General features: G+C 41.3%; 1 protein-coding gene and 2 long non-coding RNA genes across 5 annotated transcripts in view; 1 reads left to right on the top strand and 2 right to left on the bottom strand.

Annotated features, from left to right (window-relative positions):
- Positions 1-2,805, bottom strand: part of CAST (calpastatin) — a 107,951-nt gene extending 105,146 nt beyond the window's left edge. For 2 of the 3 annotated variants that reach the window (XM_042944185.1, XM_042944218.1), the window contains exon 1: positions 2,645-2,805. In XM_042944185.1, the coding sequence (XP_042800119.1) occupies positions 2,645-2,719 (75 nt within the window). In that variant the 5' untranslated portion in view covers positions 2,720-2,805. Of the gene's footprint in view, positions 1-1,971; positions 2,110-2,644 lie in introns of those variants that run through there. The other variant, XM_042944193.1, reaches the window with a different exon arrangement.
- Positions 2,806-3,064: 259 nt separating this feature from the next.
- Positions 3,065-21,308, top strand: part of LOC122223112 — a 45,092-nt gene continuing 26,848 nt past the window's right edge. The window contains exon 1 of the long non-coding RNA XR_006204052.1: positions 3,065-3,273. This is a non-coding gene — a long non-coding RNA (uncharacterized LOC122223112). The remainder of the gene's footprint in view (positions 3,274-21,308) is intronic.
- LOC122223108 overlaps positions 6,233-21,308 on the bottom strand; it is a 104,746-nt gene continuing 89,670 nt past the window's right edge. The window contains exon 3 of the long non-coding RNA XR_006204050.1: positions 6,233-6,289. This is a non-coding gene — a long non-coding RNA (uncharacterized LOC122223108). The remainder of the gene's footprint in view (positions 6,290-21,308) is intronic.

Here is a 21,308-nt window from a genome sequence, read left to right as displayed (position 1 = left end):
GAAATATATACATACATTATAAATTGGCTCTATGGACCTTTAGGGGATTTATGGTAAGCTTTTGTGTATTTGTGTGTGTATTTTGCTGAGGGAAAATGGTCTATAGCTTTTCTTTAATTCTCAAAATGGTCTCTGATCACTCCCTTTGTAACCATCAGACAAAATTGGTTAGGAAGCCATGTGTACAGCTATATAGTCCAATACGGTAGCCCTTAGCCACTCATGCCTATTGACTACCTGAAAAAGTAGCAAGTATGAATTGAGATGTGCTATAAGTATAAAATGCACCCTAGATTTTGAAGAATTAATATAAAAAAGAAGATCTAAAATATCTCAATGATTTGTACATTGATTATATGTTGAAATAATGTTTGCAACACAGTGGGTTAAATAAAGTATATTATTAGCATTAATTTCACCTGTTTTTGCTTTTGCTAATGTAGTTACTTGGAAATTTTTAAATTACATATGTGGCTCACACAACATTTCTATTAGATGGCACACTGCTTTGGTAAGAATCAAAGCTGATCACAGACAGTTTGCTTATTCTAAGAGACAAAAAAAAAAATGTATAGTAGTTCCAAAATTGGATTATAAGAGATTTTAGCAAAATGTCAGACTATGTCTAAACATAACAGGGTTAAAAGTACTGACTTACACTATGTCAAATATTCCAGCATAATTTCTTTTAGAGAACCATTAATTTGGAAAGAAAAGTCTGATGTTAACTCTGGAATACTGCCATCCATATTTGCAGATAATACACGTGCATTTTGGTAAGAACCTTAGGACCATGATAGAAGAGAGGATCCTGCAGTCCAGTTATACCACCCCACCCATTCTAGGGGTCCCGAGTGAACATTTTCCCCCTTTCATCCTTATCCTCATTTCACCCACCTCTCACCTTCCAACTTAGGCCAACAATGACTCAAAATAAACTTTTGCTTCAGCACATAAATGTTACATTTTAAGAGCCCAGAAAATGTAATGGGAAACATTTACAATGAAATATCTTCAGGGAAACTGTAATTCCCTACCATTAAAAGTAAATGTGTCTGGTACTTTGATCCATGAATCTAATTAGTCCTCACCAACCCTTATTTGGTGCCTATTACAGCCCTTATTTTATAGATGTGGAAAGAGGTTCAGAAAGGTTGACTTGTTGGTCTTCCAGAAACAGAACTACTGTCTTATTCTCTGCTGTGTACTTGGAGGCCAGTACTGGGGTTGGCATATAAATGCTCAATGAATGGCCATTTGGCTGATCAGTGACAGTTTACTGATTCCAATATAAGGTTTCTCTCTAAAGTGTGTCTGATTACAACCTTGCTTTTCCTAATAATACCACATGCTGAGAGGTGTACTAAATTTTTCAAATTTTCACATAAATTAATGGGATATAAATATTTCGATTCTCACCTATCAACACAACTTTTGTGTACTTTTTTGGGAATAAAGTACAGAACACCTATCGCTCTCTCTGTGTCATTCTCCACAAGGGCCTTGATCTCCGTTGCTTTTGCTTCTTGGAGTTGGGGGTTTTCTCCTTGACCCCATCCTGGCTGCCTCTCCTCCTTTGTGTTGGAAAATGTATGTCCAAGAACGTTTCTCTAAAAGTTTTGAGCTTTGCTTACAGGTTAGAAACACTAGATCTAAGCTCTTGAGAGCTGAGTTCATCCAGGAATCCGCATCCAGGGGAGAAATTCTTGCAGCAAGAATTCCTGTCCCATTCAGCTTGTGAGCCGAGTTGAGCCTCGCGCAACTGCTCACATCCATTCGCACGCCCCGACGCGCTCGCGCATACCACAGTAGGGTGAGTCTCGGCCTCTCCCGGAGCCTAACCTAAGTTCTGAGAGGAGGTCCCACCTGGTCCCCACCCCTTCCCCAACAATACTTCGTCCGCAATCCCGGAAAGGCAAAGCAAACACAGTCCCTTCCCGTTCCTGCCCAGGCACGATCGCTCCTATTTACCGTCTTGTACCACCAGCTTGCGAACGCCATGGCGATAACCGGTTTGCTCAGAGCCGTGCGGCGGAGGGCCCGGCGGAGACGCGGTGTGCGGTACAGAAGGTGGAGGGTTCTCACTTCGCCTGCTTGGAGCGGACGCGCTCTGAGCTCGGCGAGCCCCGCAGCTGTCAGGGGGGAGGGCAACGGGGCGGTGCCCGATGCAGGCCCCGCCCCGGCCGGCTGGCCCCGCCCCGCCCGATTTGGCTCGAGGCTGGTTAGGGAAGATGTGTTATTTCTCCAGGCAGCCACGCCCTGCAGCCTGGGCTTTAGACGGAAAAGAGGATCCCGCGGTCCAGTTAAACCACCCCACCCACTCTAGGGGTCCCGAGTGAACTTTTTCCTCCTTTCATCCCTATCCTCATTTCACCCACCTCTTACCATCCAACTTTTCCCGGCGCGGGCCAGCCCCTGTTGAGTTCGTGCCACGCCCAGTGCACTTGGCCCCAGTCCGGGAATAACCTGCCACCACCAGCCACCTGCCCAGAGGCGGGCACTGAGCCCCGCGCCCTATTCCGGCCTGGGAGGGGGCGCACGGTGCTGGACGCCAGACAGGTTACGCCCAGAAGAGGTGTCCCGCGGCTATGGGCCCTGGTCTCCCAGCGCCCAACCCTGTGGTTCCCGCAGGAGCGCCACTCACCTCCTGGGTTTGGCGGGCCGCTGCAGCGCGCCGGGGCCGCGGGGAGGCCGCGGGCTTCTGGCCCGGCTGAGACATAGCAAGGCCGCTGCAAACGCTGCCTTCGCGAGGGCGCAGCGGAGACTAGAAGGGAGGGCCAGGCGGGGAGCTCTGGGAGGGAGGAACGGAGCAGAGGGCCGGCGGGCGCGCCCGTGAGGCAGCTTTTCCGACCCAGCCCTGAGCCCGAGCGGGGGCTCCCCCTCGCACGGCTGGGTCCTCCCCTTCCTGCCCGCAGCTGGCGGCGGCCCCCGCTTTAGCTGTACAAGGCTCCGGGGCTGAAATTTAACACCCTCGGCCCCGTTAGCCTCATCCAGGGATCCTCCCCTCCTCCCAGGACTTTGCTGCTCCCGTGGGTTGCGGGAAGGAGGGGCTGGAGGTCTCAGGGTTCCTCCTTGGACTTGCCCAGACTTAGCTTGCAGTTGTGCAACGGGAGAGCGAGACCCGGGCGTGGCCAGTCTACGCCTCGACCCTTCTTAAAAATCTCCAGAATTAGACCCCTTTTCTGCTATCTGCCCTGGTTTAGTTTGGAGAAGAATTTACCGACTTAAATCCTGGACCGCCTAGACAAGGAAGCGGATCACAAAAACAAATTGGTCTGTGCGTGTGTTTGTGTAGATGTGTGTGTTTGTGTAGGTTGTGTGCGCGCTCCTGTGCATGTTTTATGTCGTCTCTCTTTGGTGGCTTTTTTGGGCAGGGGGGCGCGATTTGAAAGTTTAGAAACGTTTAAGGGTAGGAAGCCCGAAGTTCCAATCCGAACCAAATAGTCCCCAATTTAAACCTCTATAGGCTTTCTGGATCCTGGCTGGGTTTTGTTACCGAGGCTGAAGTGTTTTTTGTCTTTGGCTCATCTTAAACCGCACTTCCTGGTTTGGGCCTGTAAGTGAAATGTAACAAGCCTGTCTAGAAAATGCTCCTCTGCGGAGACTTTGGCCATCGGTTGCTGCGGATTTGTGCTCAGACCTGACAGAAAAAAACCTGTTTCCCAGCAGTGACAATGACACTTTGGGCCTGGGGGTGGCCTCTGTCTGCAGTGTTGTGTTTTAGACAGTTGGAGAGAGAGAAGCCAGATTGTAGGAAAAGATTTGTCATGCTACATTGAGCTTGGCAGGATGAATTCTTGTTTCCCTCTCCTCTCTCATTTTTAGGGATTTTGACTTCTTTTACTGGCTAGCAGCTTTCTTGATGCGGGGAGGAGAGAGGGGTGATTTAAATGGATTTCCTTTTAAACAGTTGTTTACTTATTACCATTTATACCTAGTAGTTCCAACACACAGGCTACCAGCTTAGAATTTTTAGGTAAAAATGTAACAACTTCGACAAGGGGTCTATGATTGTCCATTCAAGGAAAATCAATTGATAGTATGAATTACATTCATAATTGGGGAAATATGTCATAAGCCTGAAAAAATGACTTGCAACTAAACACCTAAAGTAATTTAAAACACACACACACACACACACACACACACACACACACACACACACACACACCAAAACTAATAGGAGCCAGGTATAGGCAGCCCCACCTGTGGTCCCAGGAACTGAAACATTTCCTTACTTCAGAGCCTAGAGAACCTAGGTTCAGGTTTTAAAATTTATTTATTTACTTTGACAGAGAGGGAGAGAGGGAGAATCCCAAGCAGGCTCCATGCTGTCAGCACACAGCCAGACGCGGGGCTCAATCTCACAAACTGTGAGGTCATGACCTGAGCTGAAACCAAGAGCTGGGATCTTAACTGACTGAGCCACCCAGGTGCTCCAAGGTTCAGGTTTTAGATCCGGATGAATAATGGTTGGTTGATTAAAATTTGAGGTATTTTTCTGACAGAGTATTTAAAATTGAACTTATACCAGTTAGTTTTACACCTCTTAAAAGTCTTCCTTGTAAAGAACTGTGAAAGAAATTATAGAAGGAATGATATAAAGATGAAAATACACATTCCCTGCCCTCCAGGTACTTAGAGTTTTGCTGAAGTCATATGGCATTTGTAATGCATGATCATTTGGGTGACATTGAGAGACATACAGGTATGAATAAGTACAAATCTATTTTGGGAGTTTGGGGTTCTGTGGGTTTTGGTGATTATAGGAAGAGAAAGGAGGCTTGAGTGGACTGGCTGCATGGTGGGATGTGGACAGAAGAGGGATGGGGCAGTTCAGGAAATATAAAAGAGCCTACCTGCCTGGCTGGAGCTGCTGGTCCAAGTTTAGGAGTAATAAATCCATTTATCAACTTACTATTTACTGAGCAGTAACTGTAGTAGGTAGTATAATTGATATGAAAATCTACAAGAGATAATGACATTAGCCTTCAGGCTTTGCTTGAGAGTTGGAACTCACATAAGCAGAAACAATTTTGAGCTAAACTGTGCATTAATGACTATGAGTAAAGAAGAATTACAAATAAGTTGAAGAATGGTGTTTTCACTTGCTCTATGGTCCGTGAGAAATTTGAACTTTGATACCACGCCCAGCATTTGAGCATCTTAGGGAAGCTCATTTTAAGTATATATGGCAACTTGTGCTACATTTTTATTTGTACATATTTTAAGTACCTCATTCCTTTACTCAGTAACGGGATGACTGCAATGTGTCAGACTCTGGAGGTACCAAGGACCTCACGGTCTAGGGGGAAAGGCAAATAAATCCACCACTACATGACCGTGGGATAAGGTAAAGGGCTGGAAAAGATATTCCGGCAGAACTATGGGACTTCTGGCTCTGATGCAAGGGTGGGCTGGCTGGGGAGGAAGGGAGCTCAGGGGCTGCTTCCTCTCCTGATGTTTGACTTGAGTGAGTTGGAAACCTCCTCCAATCAGCCTTCACGTTGTATGTCCTCTTTATCCCCACTGCTGCTGGAGCTATTGAGGACCCCATCACTTTTCATCCAGAAGCATGTAAAATGAGAAAAACAAAGACGTGATGGAGTCCAGAGAAGAAGCCAGTGGAACCTGAGAAGGAGCTAGAGTGAGGCAGAAGGAATCCAGTAAAGAAGTAAGCACCAGAGGCCAAGGAATGAGGGGTTTCTAAAAGGAAGGGCTGGTCCACAGTATGAAATTTCACTCAGGGGCACCTGGGTGGCTCAGTTGGTTAAGCCTCCGACTCTTGATTTCAGCTCAGGTAGTGATCTCACAGTTCCTGAGTTCCAGCCCTGTGTCAGGCTCTGCCCTGACAGCAGGGAGCCTGTTGGGGGTTCTCTCTCTCCTTCTCTCTCTCTGCCCTCCCCTACTTGTACTCTCTCTCTTTCTCTCTCTCTCCTCAAATAAATAAATAAACACTTAAAATTTCACTCAAAAGTTGCATCAGACAACGTATGAAGAGTGTCTATTAGATCTGACAACTGAGAGGGTTTTGGTAACCCAGCCAGGGGGTGAGATTGAGGAGGACTCAGAGTAGTTTTCTGAGGTACTCACAGTTTGAATAGTCCCCTTCCTTTGGTTGATATTTCTTTCTACAACACCACATATTTCTGGAATGGAGGTTACCTCCAGAAAGCCTGTACCTTCTGGCTGATGTCCAAGTGCCTGCCAGTCCCACCAAAACTTACCTGTCCTGTCTGCCATCTTGAGACTCTCAGCCAGGTTTGCTTCACTTTGTAGTGACATTTTCCTGAGTAAACCAGAGAAAAAAAAAAAAAGAAAAAGGAAAAAAGAAGCATCCTTGCAAATAACCAAAGACGTAGGAATAATATGCAAAGTTTCAGACCCTCCTTTCCCTTATAACATGTGTGTATCTAGGAACTTCATGATTCTGACTGTTGAATTATCCAGAAGAATGGCTTCAGTGGTGAAGTTCTGTGATAAAGGGGATGAAGAGGTGCTAGTCAGTAAGAGAATGCGTTTAGATCACAGGAGTTTGGCCATGTGCTACGGTCTGAATGTTGTTGTGCCCCCCAAATTCCCATAATAAAATCCTAATGCCCAATGTGGTGGCATTAGGAGGTGGGGCCTTTAAGAGATGATTAATTCATGAGGGCGGAGCTCTCATGGAGATTAATGCCCTTATAAAAGATGTCCCAGGAGAGCTCCTTTGCCCTTCCTGCCATGTGAGAATACAATGAAAAGTGTGCAGCTAGGAAAAGTCCCCTCGCTCAAACTTACTGGCACCCTGATCACAGACTTCCAGCCTCCAGAGCTGCGAGAAGAACATTTCTGTTATGTTGTGTAAGCTCTCCAGCCTGTAGTACTTTTTTTTTTTTTTTAACAGTTTTTTAAATTTATTTTGAAAGAGAATGAGAGAATGCTGAAGGGGCAGAGAGAGAGGGAGAGAGAGAGAATCCCAAGCAGGATCTGCACCATCAGTGCAGAGCCTGATGCAGGGCTTGAACTTACGAACCGTGAGATCATGATCAGAGCCAAAGTTGGACGCTTAACCAACTGAGCCACCCAGGCACCCCTTTTGTTATAGCAGCCTGAATGGATGAAGATACCTTGCTTCTCAGATCATGTTGGGCTTGTGTATGGGTGGCCGATGGGGTGGCAAGAGGGAGAAAGAATGGAGATGGAAGGATGGAGGGACAGAGGATGAAGAAAGCAAAGAGAATAAGCAGCAGATGAAGTCATCTTTCAAGTTTTCACTGTTACCAAACAGGAACTTGCATCACACACATACCCATAGCTAGTCCCTCATGTTTTATTTCTCATCCTTTAGTGCCTGCAGATAGTAAAACACCTGCAGAATACCTTCAGGTCTTGTTCTTCAGCCTATTTGTTGTCAGTGTGGACTGAAGAGGACTGAGATCATACCTCCTTTTCAGGGCTTTATTAGGGAGTACTCAAGGGATCAACATCTGTGGGAGGGAGGGAAGGATGGGTCAACAGAGAAGTTGAGCTGGGGTGCAGATCCAGTAGAAGCCTCCCATAACAACCCTGCAGGGAATGACCACCAGGACAGGAAGCCCTTCAGAACGGTTGGGGGCTGGTGAGAGAGGGCTGAGTCCTTTCAAGCCTGCATCACTGTTCTTGGGTATGGCCAGGAGTGAGGGAGCATGGCTTCCAGGGAGGGAAGTGACTCCCTTAAGCTGTATAACCCCCAAAGGAGCTGAGAGATGAGGGCTGTCTGCTGGGGCACTCCTAAGAGCTGGAATAAGGGCTTTTGTATTCCTGAAGGGGATTTGGATAGCTTATCACACACATTACAGTCCTCAGTGCGATAGAACACCGTAAAACTTGGCAAATAGTATTGAGGAAGGAATTGATATTACCAAAGTACGCTGTCACGTTGCTATGCAACTAAACAATAGGTCTGATGATATTACCCATTTAATTAAATTTCTCCCCCTTTTACGATGACATTTGCCTTCCAGAGGGGTCACTGAAGAACAATTTATTTCACAGAGCAGCCATGCCATGAATACTGCCATCTAGATACATGGAAACGACAATTTTAAAATTTGACTGCAAAGAATGGTTAGAAATAAAGGGAAAATAAAATTTTTATTTTCTAGTTTTGTTTAGTTGTTTTAAAGCAAAAAGCAAAAAAAAAAAAAAAAAAAAAAAAAGATTGCTCTATAGGTCATTTGCTAGTAAGCTATAAGCCTTCAGCTGTCTTCCACCTTCCTTACTAATTCCCTTAGGTCTGTGTCTCTGCATCCTCGGGGGTATGGGTCCCTGAAAACAGTTCAGTTCTGAGTCAGTATACTCTTGGGGCCAACAACTGACTAGTGCTGTATGAATCATCTCTCTTCCTTGTTTACAGTCCTTGATGGTTCCTTATTGCCAACAGAATGAAGTTTAGATCCCTTAACATGGCCTCTCAGGGCCTGCAGGGTCTGGCTTGTGCCTTCATGGGGCTGTGCTCCAGGCATGCCCTTCTGCTTTCAGATCCTGGAACATTCTTGGCTCTTCCCAGTTCTGCCTTTGCTCATTTCCCACCCCCCTGGAGCACTCCTCCCTTCCCTTTTCCAAAGCACTAACTTTTGGCAACTGTGCATTACATTGTAGCTGTCTATTGTCCATATCAAGTCAAAGATTCTGACAGCCTAATCCTAAATGCAGCTTATATTTAAATAAAAAGTGGTCCAGTGGTCCAAAAGTAACTAAAAGCATTTTCATCTTTACTGCAATCCTTTTACTGCAATAGAAAATTCCCGAGTGGGTCCACAATCTGAACACTCAGCAAAACATCTTTAAAAATCCTTTTCCTTTTTTATTTTTATTTTTTAGTTTATTTTAATTTTTAAAATATTTATTTTTTGAGAGAGAGAGAGAGACAGAGAGAGAGAGAGAGAGAGAGAACATGTATGTGCATACATGCAAGCAAGCAGAAGAAGAGCAGAGAGAATCTTAAGCAGGCTCCACATCCAGCCAGAACCTGATGCATGGCTTGATCTCAAGACCACAAGACCATGATCTGAGCCAAAATCAAGGGTCAGATGCTTAATCAACTGAGCCACTCAGATGTCCCCCCAAATCCTTTCTCTTTCTATCTTAGTTCCATTATTTCCTCCATGCTCCAAAACTTTTTCTATAAACCCTCCAAATCGAACCAGAAGATGTTCTTTCCTTGTTTCCTTCTGTGATGATATAATTCTTCCTAGAAGGCCCAATGGAGGTGAAATCTTTGTGCATATTAATATGTTCTTTGATCCCAGTCATACTGTGTATTTGTACCCACTACTAGACCTTGTGATGAAAAGGGTCATTTCACATAGGCGCATAGCCAGGTTACTTTCAATTTTTCTCTCCCTTTTTTCTCTTTCTCCTTAGGGAGGGGACCCTACCACACTAGACTTTGTGATGAAAAGGGTCATTTCAGTCTTATTCCTAGAACTTGAGACTATGCCTGGCACATAATATGTCCTCCCTAAACACTTATGGGATGAGTAAGAACATATTGTTTTGGTTTTTTTTTTTCCCCCAGGCTAAACTTCTTTCTTCAAAAGATAAAAGACATAGACTGGGGAATTTAGGAAGATACTTGAAGTAGAAAATCTGATCATACAAGATTAGAAGGTCAAGAGAACTGTCTAAACACTTGGTGGTACTAATGGTACTGAATGGCTCTCACAGTTGATACAGTAAATATGTAGAAAACATATAGTATTTACTATATATGAGAAACTTTTTAAAAAATTTAAATCCAAGTTGGTTAACATATAGTATAATAATGATTTCAGGACTAGAATTTAGTGATTCATCACTTACATATAACACCCAGTGCTCCTTTCAACAAGTGCCCTCCCTAGTGCCCATCACCCATTTACCCCATTCCCCTACCCACCTCCCCTCCAGCAACCCTCAGTTTGATCTCTGTATATAAGAGTCTCTTATGGTTTGTCTCCCTCTCTGTTTTTATCTTATCTTTGCTTCCCTTCCTCTAGGTTCATCTGTTTTGTTTCTTAAATTCCACATATAAGTGACATCATATGATATTTGTCTTTCTCTGACTTACTTCACTTAGCATGATACACTCTAGTTCCATCCACATAGTTGCAAATGGCAAGATTTTATTCAAGTTTTTAAGGACTTTGCATAAATTTGCATATATTCATTCATTGCACCCTTAGGAAGTAGGAAACATGCTATAGAAGAGGAAACTAAGGCCCAGAGAGGTTGAATTTGCCCTGGGTTACACAGCTGCTAAGTGACTCTGTTAGCATTTGAATCAAGTGGTCTAGCTCTCTAGCTGGTGCTCCTCATCACTTCTCTGTATTTATTCTTTGCTATATATACAAAATAAAACTTGTCATGGAATTTGAAATGGAATGTTTATATATGGATGGGATGTATAATGCGTTGGGATGGGGATTATATTTTTAAAAAAATTATATTAAAAAAAATTTTTTTTAATGTTTATTTATTTTTGAGACAGAGACACAGCGTGAACAGGGGAGGGAAGAGAGAGAGGGAGACACAGAATCTGAAACAGGCTCCAGGCTCTGAGCGGTCAGCACAGAGCCCGATGCGGGGCTTAAACCCACCAACTGTGAGATCATGACCTGAGCCGAAGTCAGACGCTCAACCAACTGGGCCACCCAGGCACCCGGAGATTATATTTTTAAATGAGTGGTTTAATACCTGGAGTGATAAAAGTTAATTTTTCTAAGGTACTTTAGCTATCTGTTCTTCAGAGTGTATCTGGAGAATATAAAAATAATACTAGCCAGTTACAAAAGGTTATATATCATTCATTTATATGAAATGTCAGAATAGGCCAATCTATAGAGACAGAAAGATTAGTAGTTGTTTAGGGTTGGGGGGGGCACTGGTTGTGAGGACAGGAGGGTGATAGCTAAAGGGTTTGGGGTTTCTTTTTGAGGTAATGAAAATGTCCCAAAATTGACTGCTGATTTACATGTCTATTAAGATACTAAAAACCACTGAAATTTATAGTTAAAACAGGTGAATTGTACAGTATATAAATCATATTTCAATTAAGCTGTTATAAAAAAAAAAAACAAACTCTTTCTTATAAACCTTGTCCTTAACATGAGGACTATGTGTGAATTTCAAAAGGACACTTTAAGATCCTCCTACAAGGATGGTCACTTACTCTTCTCCATACTCACTGACATTTGCAATTTCTCCAAGACATTTTAAAAAGGTACTCATAGCAAAAGTAATTTTGTTACTTGGCAGATTCACATTTCATGTTGATCAGCCACTTAAGGCAGGAATGAACTGTAGGAAAATTATCTTTAGGACTTAAAAATGGTCATTTCAAATGAAATTTTATTTAAAATATTTTAGGGGTGTTTATTCTCAGAATATTCTTGTTAAATATCAAATTAATTTTATTTTTTTTTAACATTTACTTTTGAGAGAGACAGAGCACAAGTTGGGGAGGGGCAGAGAGAGAGAGAGGGAGACACAGAATCTGAAGCAGGCTGTAGGCTCCAAGCTGTCAGCACAGAGCTTGATGTAGGGCTCAACTCACAAACCAAATCAGACGCTTAACTGAGTGAGCCACCCAGGCACCCCTGAAATTAATTTTCTATTAAAATTTTGTTTTGGAATAATTTGGGGCAAGGGAGAGAGAGAGAGAGAGAGAGAGAGAGAGCGAGCATCCCAAGCAGACTCCATACTCAGCACAGAGCCTGACACAGTGCTCGATCTCATGACCCTAGGATCATGACCTGAGCTTAAGAGTGGGATGCTTAACCAACTGAGCCACCCAGGTGCCCCTGGAGTAATTTTAGATATACAAGAAAGTTGCAAAGATTATCTTTCCAAAGTAGAGCATTCCCAGTTTCTGTTTCCCCTAATGTCACCATCTTACATCAACATGATACATTTGTCAAAATTATGAAACCAACACTGGTACATTGCTATTAACTAAACTGCAGACTTCATGTGGATTTCACCAGTTATTTCATTAAGGTCCTTGTTCTGCTTGAGATTCTGGTCTAGGATATCACACTGCAGTCATGTCTCCTTAGTCTCCTCTGTGGTCTGTGACAGTTTTTCAGGCTTTCCTTGTTTTACACAACCTTGGCAATTTTGAGGAATAGTGGTCAGATGTTTTGTAGAATTTTCCTCAATTTGAAAACAAATCTGATGTTTCTCTCATAATTAGGCTAAGACTTGCAGTTTGGAGGAATACTATACTAGTAACTGGCCTTCTTATCACATTGTATGGAGGATCCATGATATCCATGTGATTTATCAGTGATGATGTCAACCTCCATCACTGGGGTAAGGTCATGTTTGCCAGGTTTCTCCACTGAGAAGTTAACATCTCTCCCTTTCCATACTCTGTTCTTTGGAAGTAAGTCACTAAGTACACCCTACCTACCCAAATTATTCTTTTTTTAATTTTTTTAACGTTTATTTATTTTTGAGAGACAGAGAAAGACAGAGCACACGTGGGGGAGGAGCAGGGGGAGACACAGAGTCTGAAGCAGGCTCCAGGCTCCGAGCTGTCAGCACACAGCCTGATGTGGGGCTTGAACCCATAAACCGTGAGATCATGACCTGAGCCAAAGTCAGATGCTTAACTAACTGAGCCACCCAGAAGCCCCCCAAATTATTCTTAAATGTAAAAATTATTCCTATTTTATATGTTTCAAATGTAATTCCACTTGTAAGATTTTCAAAGATTATTACAATTGACAAGGATTCTCTTTTTCTTAATCTCTCAATCTAAACTTTAAATTTTTAAGATTCTAGTGCTTTGGAAAAGTAGATATTCTAAATTAAATGTATAAGATAGTGTGACTGCTGCTTTCCAAGAGGTGAAATGTGAGTTTGTATAGTTCTTTCTAAATAATTATCTTTTTAAAGATGTCAGTGAGCGAGAAAACACTGTAAAAGCATCTCAAATTTTGTGTCAGAGGACAATATTTTTTACAATCTTACATTAGAAAGCTCTTTCTAAAATATGACTGTGGCTCAGTCAGTTAAGTGTCTGAACCTTGATTTCAGCTCAGATCATGATCTCACCATTAGTGAGCTCGAGCCCCACATCAGGCTCTGCACTGACAGATACTGCTTGGGATTCTCTCTCTCTCTCTCCCTCTTTCTCTCTCTCTCTCTCTCTCAAAAATAAATTAAAAAATTAGGAAACAAAATAAAATATGACACAAAACCTAGAAGCCTTAAAGGAAAAGATTAAGAAAAGATTAAAAGATTAACAAAAAGGTAAAGAAAAGACTATATTAAAATTTTAAAATTCCTCATAGAAAATAAATGTGTAAATAAAGACAATCTACACATGACTATAAGCCAATAGTAGAATCAACAATTCAACAGAAACACTGCAAAGGATACAAATAGAGAATTCAGAGATAAAGGAATATAAATGTCTTATTACCATGTGGAAAGATGCTCCAATCTGATTCAAAATAAAACAAATACATATTAAAACCACAATCTGATCCCATTCTTATCCTATTAGATTGGGAAAAGCACAAAAGATTAATAATACATGGCACTGGCAATGTGATAGAGAAATAGGTCCCATCTCACATTGTTAATGGGAATATAAATTGATCCAACAATTTTTGGTTGGCAATTTGGCAAACACTGTCAAAAATGTAAATGTGTATATCTTTTCACTAGTGATTCCATTTTTAGGAGTTTCTCGAACAAATACACTTGTATATACATATGTATAAAGACACACAAAAAAACCTGTTCTTTACAGCATTGTTCATAATAGTGAGAAACTAGAAACCAGCTAAATGTTTACCAGTAGGGAACAGCTAAATATAGTGTAAAACAACCACATAATAGGACATTATGCAGCCATTTAAAAAAGAGATTTCTGTGAGTTGATATGGACTCTTTTTATAAGATGTATTAGATGTATTAATAACTGAAAGAGGCAGTGTGAAGAATGGCATATATGGTATTCATAGTATATAAAATAATAAAAAAGAGGCATATATTTTATGAACTTTCTATAGAACCACATATGTATTCCTTGTGCTGGAATGTATTCCTTATGTATCTGGAATGATACATAACAAACTATAAATAATAGTTGCCTTTGGGGAGGAAATTGGGAGATTAGGGAGGTGAAGTGGGAAGGAGAGTTGCCTTTCACTGTCTTTTTTAAATTATTCAACTTATTTTTTAAAAATGTTTAATGTTCATTTTTGAGAGAGACAGAACACGAGTGGGGGAGGGGCAGAGAGAGAGGGAGACACACAATACTAAGCAGGCTCTAGGCTTGGAGCTGTCAGCACAGAGCTCTACATGGGGCTCAAACCCACAGACCCATGAGATCATGACCTGAGCCGAAGTTGGGTGCTTAACCAACTGAGCCACCCAGGTGCCCCTCAACATATTTTTTTAAACATATACAGTATTTTTCTTTGTCATTTGAAGTTCTAGATAACCAATAAATAAATATTACATATTAAGTGTATGTATAACATAGATTAAACTTTATCACTTAGAATTTCCAAAATTTTTAACTTTGTTTTCTTGAAATAAATTATGCTTCTGGAAATCACTTTCCAGAACTACGGGAGGGGATGGGAAAGCTTAACTGATGCCCAAATTCTCTGTTGTGAAGTAGCAAAGGAAAAGTTGTAATAAATATACTAACCCCTCTGCTACCATTTTCTGGAACAATTCTGAGCCCTGGATTATTTTTGTTTCTGTGAGTTGCTTGGCTTTTCCACTGGGGGCAACAGTTATGTTTGTGATGGGTTAGGTGGAGGGGACACTTGAGTGGTTTGCTGTCTTAATGACAAATACAGAAGGAAAATCAACAACTCTCTTAACAGCTCAGTTCTCCATACTGCAGGCTCAACAGTACCCTTCTGGTTTCATTATACTGTGTTTGTTAATTAGATCCAGTTTAGCTCCAAAGGCATTGGTTGTTATTCAAATCCATATAACACTTCTGTGGTGAAAAACAGCCTCCTTGCAAAGAGGCTTCTTGGCTTTGTAAAACTGTTTTGCTTTAGTAGGATTTTCACTTAAATGAATTTTGGATTATTTCCTAAGAGGTATCACTTTGCTATACTGGCCAAAATCACTTTTTATGATTAGGCCAGTTTCCTTTTTCTTAGTGTAATGGGGTGAATTGTGTCCTTCCAAAAAAGATATTAACCCCATAGTTCAGAATACAGCTTTATATGAAAATAAGACTTTCCAGAAATAATCAAGTTAAAGTGAGGTTGCCTCAAACAGATCCTCCCCCAGCACCTTCAGAAGGGGCCTGGCCCTGCTGACACTGCATTTGGACGGCTAGGCTCCAGAAATGTGACACAATAAGTTTCTGTTATTCTAAGCCAGCTTTAACTCAGTTTATGGCTGTCCTGGCAAACCAATACACTCAGAATGGGGACTATTAGGACACAAGTAAAAAAGCCCCAGTTCAAAATGGGCTGTGGCCTTCTCCAGTTTTTTCCTATACTAGGAAATGCCCCCGGTGAATATGAATTCTGATTGTAGCATTTAGTCTGGAAAGAGTAAACTACATTTTCAATTCAGGTTGTGTTTCCACAACATTCCTAGGAAGAAAGGCTAAAAATATCACTTTTCTCTGGGAAGACTAATCTACCTTTTAGTTACATTTCCCAGGAGGGTTTGAACCTTCTTATGCAAGTTGTTTCTTCTTCCCCTCTTTCAAAACTCACTTTCAGAACTTGTCTGAAAACTCACTTTCAGAACTTGTCTGAAAACTCACTTCCGCATCGGTCCTTCCAGTCTAACTCTTTCAGAATACAGTCACTTGGCAACACTCATGAATGCTCTACGTTGTCAAGTTTAGCCTCCTGACCTAACAAACCTATTTCTCACTGGGCATTGAAGCATTAGCACTTAAATTAGAATATTTGTATATTATTTTTCTTTAAATGGTAAAGTCTTTGAAGGAGGGTTCTTTCAGTAAGTGCTAATAAACATAATGGTTAAAGTGTATAGAGTACTTACTCTGCCTGTGAATCTGGGAAAGAATACACACACACACACACACACACACACACACTTATTCATTAAGAACACAGAGCCAGGAATTCATCACAGGTTGTACTGACTCTATAGTCCCAGCTCTGGGAATCATACTCAATAAAGATGGCCTGTTAAGCCACATCTGACTAATCTAGCAGTGAGTTCATCTGTCTTGCTCACTGATTTATCCCCAGAGTCTAGAAGAGTGTCAGCACACGGCAGGTACACTACTCATACTTTTGTTGCAGGAGTTGTTGGTACCTCCACACAAGTATAGCTATGCTATAGAAATAGAGGCAATCATACAGAAAGAAACCTCTCTACTCCTATTTAGGCTGAACTGTCTAAAATTGCCTATATTCAGAATTTTCAACCTACAGAGGTGGCAGTTTCATACAGTTTAATATCATACAATTGCTAAAAGGACTTAAAGTTGATAAAAGGCTCAGCTTTTTGCTGCTTGATTTGTTTTTAAAAAAGATTTGTTTGCTTCATGTCAGAAAGCCTCAGATTCCTGCTGTAGCCCTTGGTTTCTGCCCAGGACGGTGCATTACTGTGTTTCTTTCACTATGTTTTCCTGGCCTGAGTGGCTGTCTGATGTTGCAATACTTTGTTTCAGTAGGCATGATTAAAGTTCTTTTTCCATGAAAGGCCACTGATGCTTGGGACTGGAGGTGTAGCTTCTCCCAGAATCCATTATTTACCATGTCTCAAAAATTTGAAGTCCAGGAACCAGATTTCTAAGTCCTTCTTCCTCAGTGATCTGCTTTGTGGCCTAGATTAAGCCACCTTTGCAATCTCGGTTTCTGTCTTGATAAAGTGTGTCTGAGGCAGTGCACATGTCTGTCCAAAGAGTCCTGAGAGCCATATTATTTGATCCTATCTCCACTCTGTGGCATGTCCTGAATTGATCCTCTAATTTTCTTATCCCCTCTTCAGTGTCCTCTTTGTGAATTTCCCAACTCATTTGAGCTCGGAAAGGTATAGTTACCTTGCTGTGTGAGGTGGAAGAAAGGGCCTGAGTCACTAACTGCCATCTATGGTTTTCACCCATCTCCCTCTGTTCAGCCATGTCCTACCTTTAAACCCTCAACCTACAAAGTGACATTCCACCTCACTTGCTTGTCAGTAGATTCTCTGCAGGCTCGCAGGATGTAAAAGTCACTTTCCACCATTTCACTTCCACTTGCCTTTTTCTACAAATGTGTTGGTCTCATATCTGTTCCATTGTCTCCTGTTCCATTCTTTTCAGCCTCGTGGGTTTATAATCTGCCTATTTGTTTTAAATTCATTTACTCTCCTTTTAGTGGGGCTTCAGGAGAGAGAAGAAATAAAGACATGTGTTCAATCTGTGCATAGAACAAAAGTCATTGAAACATATTTTTTAAAATAATAGCCCTGCAAGGTATGGATTAGTAGGCTTGTTTTACAGATAAAGACACCAAGACTCAGACAGATTCAGTAAATTGCCTGAGAGCTCACAGCTAAGTACCAGAGCTGTGATTCATACCTATGTTTAATTGAGTCTAAAGCCCGTGTGTGCCCTTTAGCAGCACAGAATCCTACCTGCCATAGTTACCTGAAGAGAAGTCAGATGACCACTATTAGGGCCAGTCCTAAGAAGACACATGATTCAAGTCATGCAAGATCTAGACCACCCTGAAGTGCCTTCCAACTCTGGTTGTATTGTTTCCTTTTGCTTTGAAAATCAAAGCAAATGGGTGACAGAGATATTTTTAAGCAAAGATAATTGACTTAATATCATTTTAGCTGGAACATTAAATAGTGCTCAATTAAAATCCTGGGAGAGAGACATAAGGAAGAAAACTGAACTGAGTAATGCATAGTACCTAATTATAAATCTGTCTACAGATACAATTAGCCCATGGTCATATACAAGGAAGAAAATGTATGTTTAGATGACTCCATGGTGAAGCCTTTACTTAAGTGCCCTGTGTCATAAAGCATGCTGATAGCACTCAGCCAAAACCACTGAAGGAATGAATTATATACCATTTGTTTATATTTTAAGATTCACAGTTGACAAGCATTATTGCACATGTGCTCATCTTGCTTATATTAAAATGATGCAATGGAAAATATAAGATGTAATACTTGAAGTGTTCCAGAGGAAAAAAAGCTGGGGGCAGAAATGGTGGTCACAGGGACTCCAATAATGAAAAGCTGAATGCTGTATCTTTCAGGAGTACACATACATAATATAAGCTCTTATATGACTTTACTCAGATGTTAATAAGAATAAGTTAATCAGTTAACAACTTATTGTTATATCACAATTAAGGGACAAGAAAAATGAAGAGTAAGAAAAAACAAGAAAGTATGATATGAATCTTCAAGTATATTGCAATATGTTTGAGGCTAACCAAAAAAGAGGCTAATCTCAGTAAATGAGAAGAGAACAATTCAAGAGTCTATAGGTTTGTTCTAACTTCTGGGAAGACTCAAATTTATACAAGTCCTTAAAAGTCAGATCCAGGAACTTAAACTTTTCCTCTAATTAATTTTATTATACATTTTTTATTGTAAAAATAATTAAGAAAACATAAACCAGGGGGTACTTGGGTGGCTCAATCAGTTAAGTGTTTGACTATTGCTTTTGGCTCAGGTCATGATCTCATGGTTCATGGCTTCGAGTTCCTTGTCAGCCTCTGCCCTGGCAGCAAGGAGCCTGCTTGGGATTTTCTCTCTCCCTCTCTCTCTGCCCCTCCCCCACTCATGCTGCCTCTGTCTCTCTCAAAATAAATAAATAAACTTTAAAAATTAAAAAAAAGCATAAACAAGGAAAATAAAACTAAGATAAAATTACCCCCAAATCCCAACACAGTTAATTTAGTGATATATAGCTTTATTGATAGCTCTGTAATGTACATGTGATTTTGTAAACACATTTTCCATATAACGTAGGATCTTGAGCATTTTTCTATGTCAGTATGTATGTAGTGGAAATCTTTCAAAGAGATAAGAAAAGGAAGAGAAAAATGTGGGGAAGTGATTGGCTAGGTCTCACAGTATGTGGGGTTATGCTGGGCCTGAAGAGTGTGCAGGATTTAGACAGACAGAGGATGACACTTTCCAGAGAGAACACCAATGTGAAAAACTTCAGGGAAGGGGATGGAACATGGCTCATGCATGGCCCACTGGGGAGACCTGCCCTGGGAGATAGCTGGCGTCCTCTGTAGAAGGGTGGGTGAGGCTAGAAGAAGGCAGGTTGGCAAAGGGAAGTTTTAGGACAACTTTGCTTCCTCCTCTCTAAGCATCAAACAGGGAGGAATGGATTTGAATCAGCCAAATGGGAATACCTTTCCTAAAAAAGAGAATTGTTGAAAGTGATGTGCAGTGGTGAGAGGGGGGGTTTTCTAGTTAATCTATGACATTCTCAAGACTCTTCCGTTGTTCAGCAACAGAAAAAACCCAGGGCACTAGCTAAAACAAAAAGATGGGCAGGTCAGTTCCCAAGATATAAGAGACCTTCCAGGACTAGAGCTGGAATGCAACTGGACCTCACTTGAGCTGGCAACTCATAGCTAGAGGGCTACAGGCAAGCTGGCCTTCCTCTATCTCCATCTCACCTCCCTGCTTTCCTTGTGGATCTGCCAGATTTTCCTCTGCAGGTTGGACTGCTGGAATGTCAGTTGCCACAGTGAATCCTAGGTCTATAAGCTCCATGTCCCAGTTACACTACTTAGAATTTTTTTTTTTTTGCTGTCTCCTTCTTAATTACTTTGTCTGGTCCCACCTCCCAATGAGGAAAGCAAACCTGTTTGGGTCAGTTCAGGTCAGGTCTACCCTTGATCCAGTCAACTGTGAGAGGGAGGAAGGGACTGAGTAATGGGGCCCTATTAGCCCCTGATATGCTATTCCAGAGGAGGAAGAACTGGAACAGGCTGATAGGATTCTCCAAATGTCCTTGGTATGTACTCTCAGCTCTCTCCTCTCCAGAAATTAGTGGATCTCTCTGCCTCTCTCTCTTTTTTAATTTAATATTTATTGATCTATTTACTTAGAGAGAGAGAGAGAGAGCATACACATGTACTCTCAGGGGAGGGGCAGAGAGAGAGAGGGATAGAGAGAATCCCAAGCAGCCTCTACATTGTCAGCAGAAATCTTGAGATCATGATCTGAGCCCAAATCAAGAGTCTACTGCTTAACCAATTGAGCCACCCAGGCGCCCCTTGAAATTAGTGGATCGCTTATGTTTTGGGTTTTTAATAATCAAGATTATGCAAGTGCCCAAAATGACTTTGAGTATTAAAACCAAAGACATAATGTTCCTCAACCAAAGGAAAGGAAATATGGACACATGATGAGCTCACAGGCCATTGAAGAGCTTCTTAGAAAGAGCACATTGTCCTGATATGACAATCGGAGTCTGAAACAACAGAAATATAGAGAAAAAACAAAAATAAAACTAAATCCAACACCATTAACTATGTAATGTGAAGTGATTTGCACCAGGTAGATCACAAAAGATGACCAAAGAGAGATGGTTTTAGGTATATGTTGTCATACAAAATCTTGCTCGGCACGATGGCTTTACTTGCTTGGTTAAATCTTACCCAAGTATTTGTCCTATCGTGTGGTTTGGGTGTGGTTGTAAAAGTCTGGGTGAGTCATGCTGATGACCAATTGTGGCTTTTTTTCCCACTACAGTGAAGAAATATGGCCTGCTCAGCATATCAGCCCAATCTAAATACCTTCAGGATATGCTATCGGAGAGTTATTAATGGGTAAAAGACATGCTGAGAGAAGAAATGAGGGCAAGGCCCAAGGAAAATTCAGATGACTACTTTTTGAGTAGGAGGGGTAGATTGGGATATACAGATAGAATAAGATCATTTGAAAATCTTCTATATCATAAGAATGTAATAACTCTTGTAAATAAAATTTGATTCCCATGAACCACTTGGTAAATCAGAAAGAAACAACACATTAAAGGATTGGTCTAGCTTTGCTAAGCATTTGAAGTGAGCTGTTTGCTGTGCAGAGAACTGGGCTGGTAAAATTTCTATGTAGATATGTAGATATTTCTATGTAGATATGTAGGTAAATTTCTATGTAGATAATTAACTCAGTAAAGTGGTATTTATGAGTGGGAGAAGAATGGAAGAGAAAAGCAGATTTTAAGGTATAACTTGATTTTCAGAGATACACTTGCCAGGCAGAATATGAAATTGTATGACTCAGTTTCCTGTGTGGCATCCAGGTCTCAAGGGCCATAAAAAAAAATGTCACTATCCTAGGATGAGAACAACTATAGGACT

This window comes from Panthera leo, chromosome A1 (genome assembly GCF_018350215.1).
Source record: "Panthera leo isolate Ple1 chromosome A1, P.leo_Ple1_pat1.1, whole genome shotgun sequence".
Taxonomy (NCBI): Eukaryota; Metazoa; Chordata; class Mammalia; order Carnivora; family Felidae; genus Panthera; species Panthera leo.
Note: the sequence above shows the minus strand (reverse complement) of the source record. Positions and strands in the feature narration are given on the sequence as shown.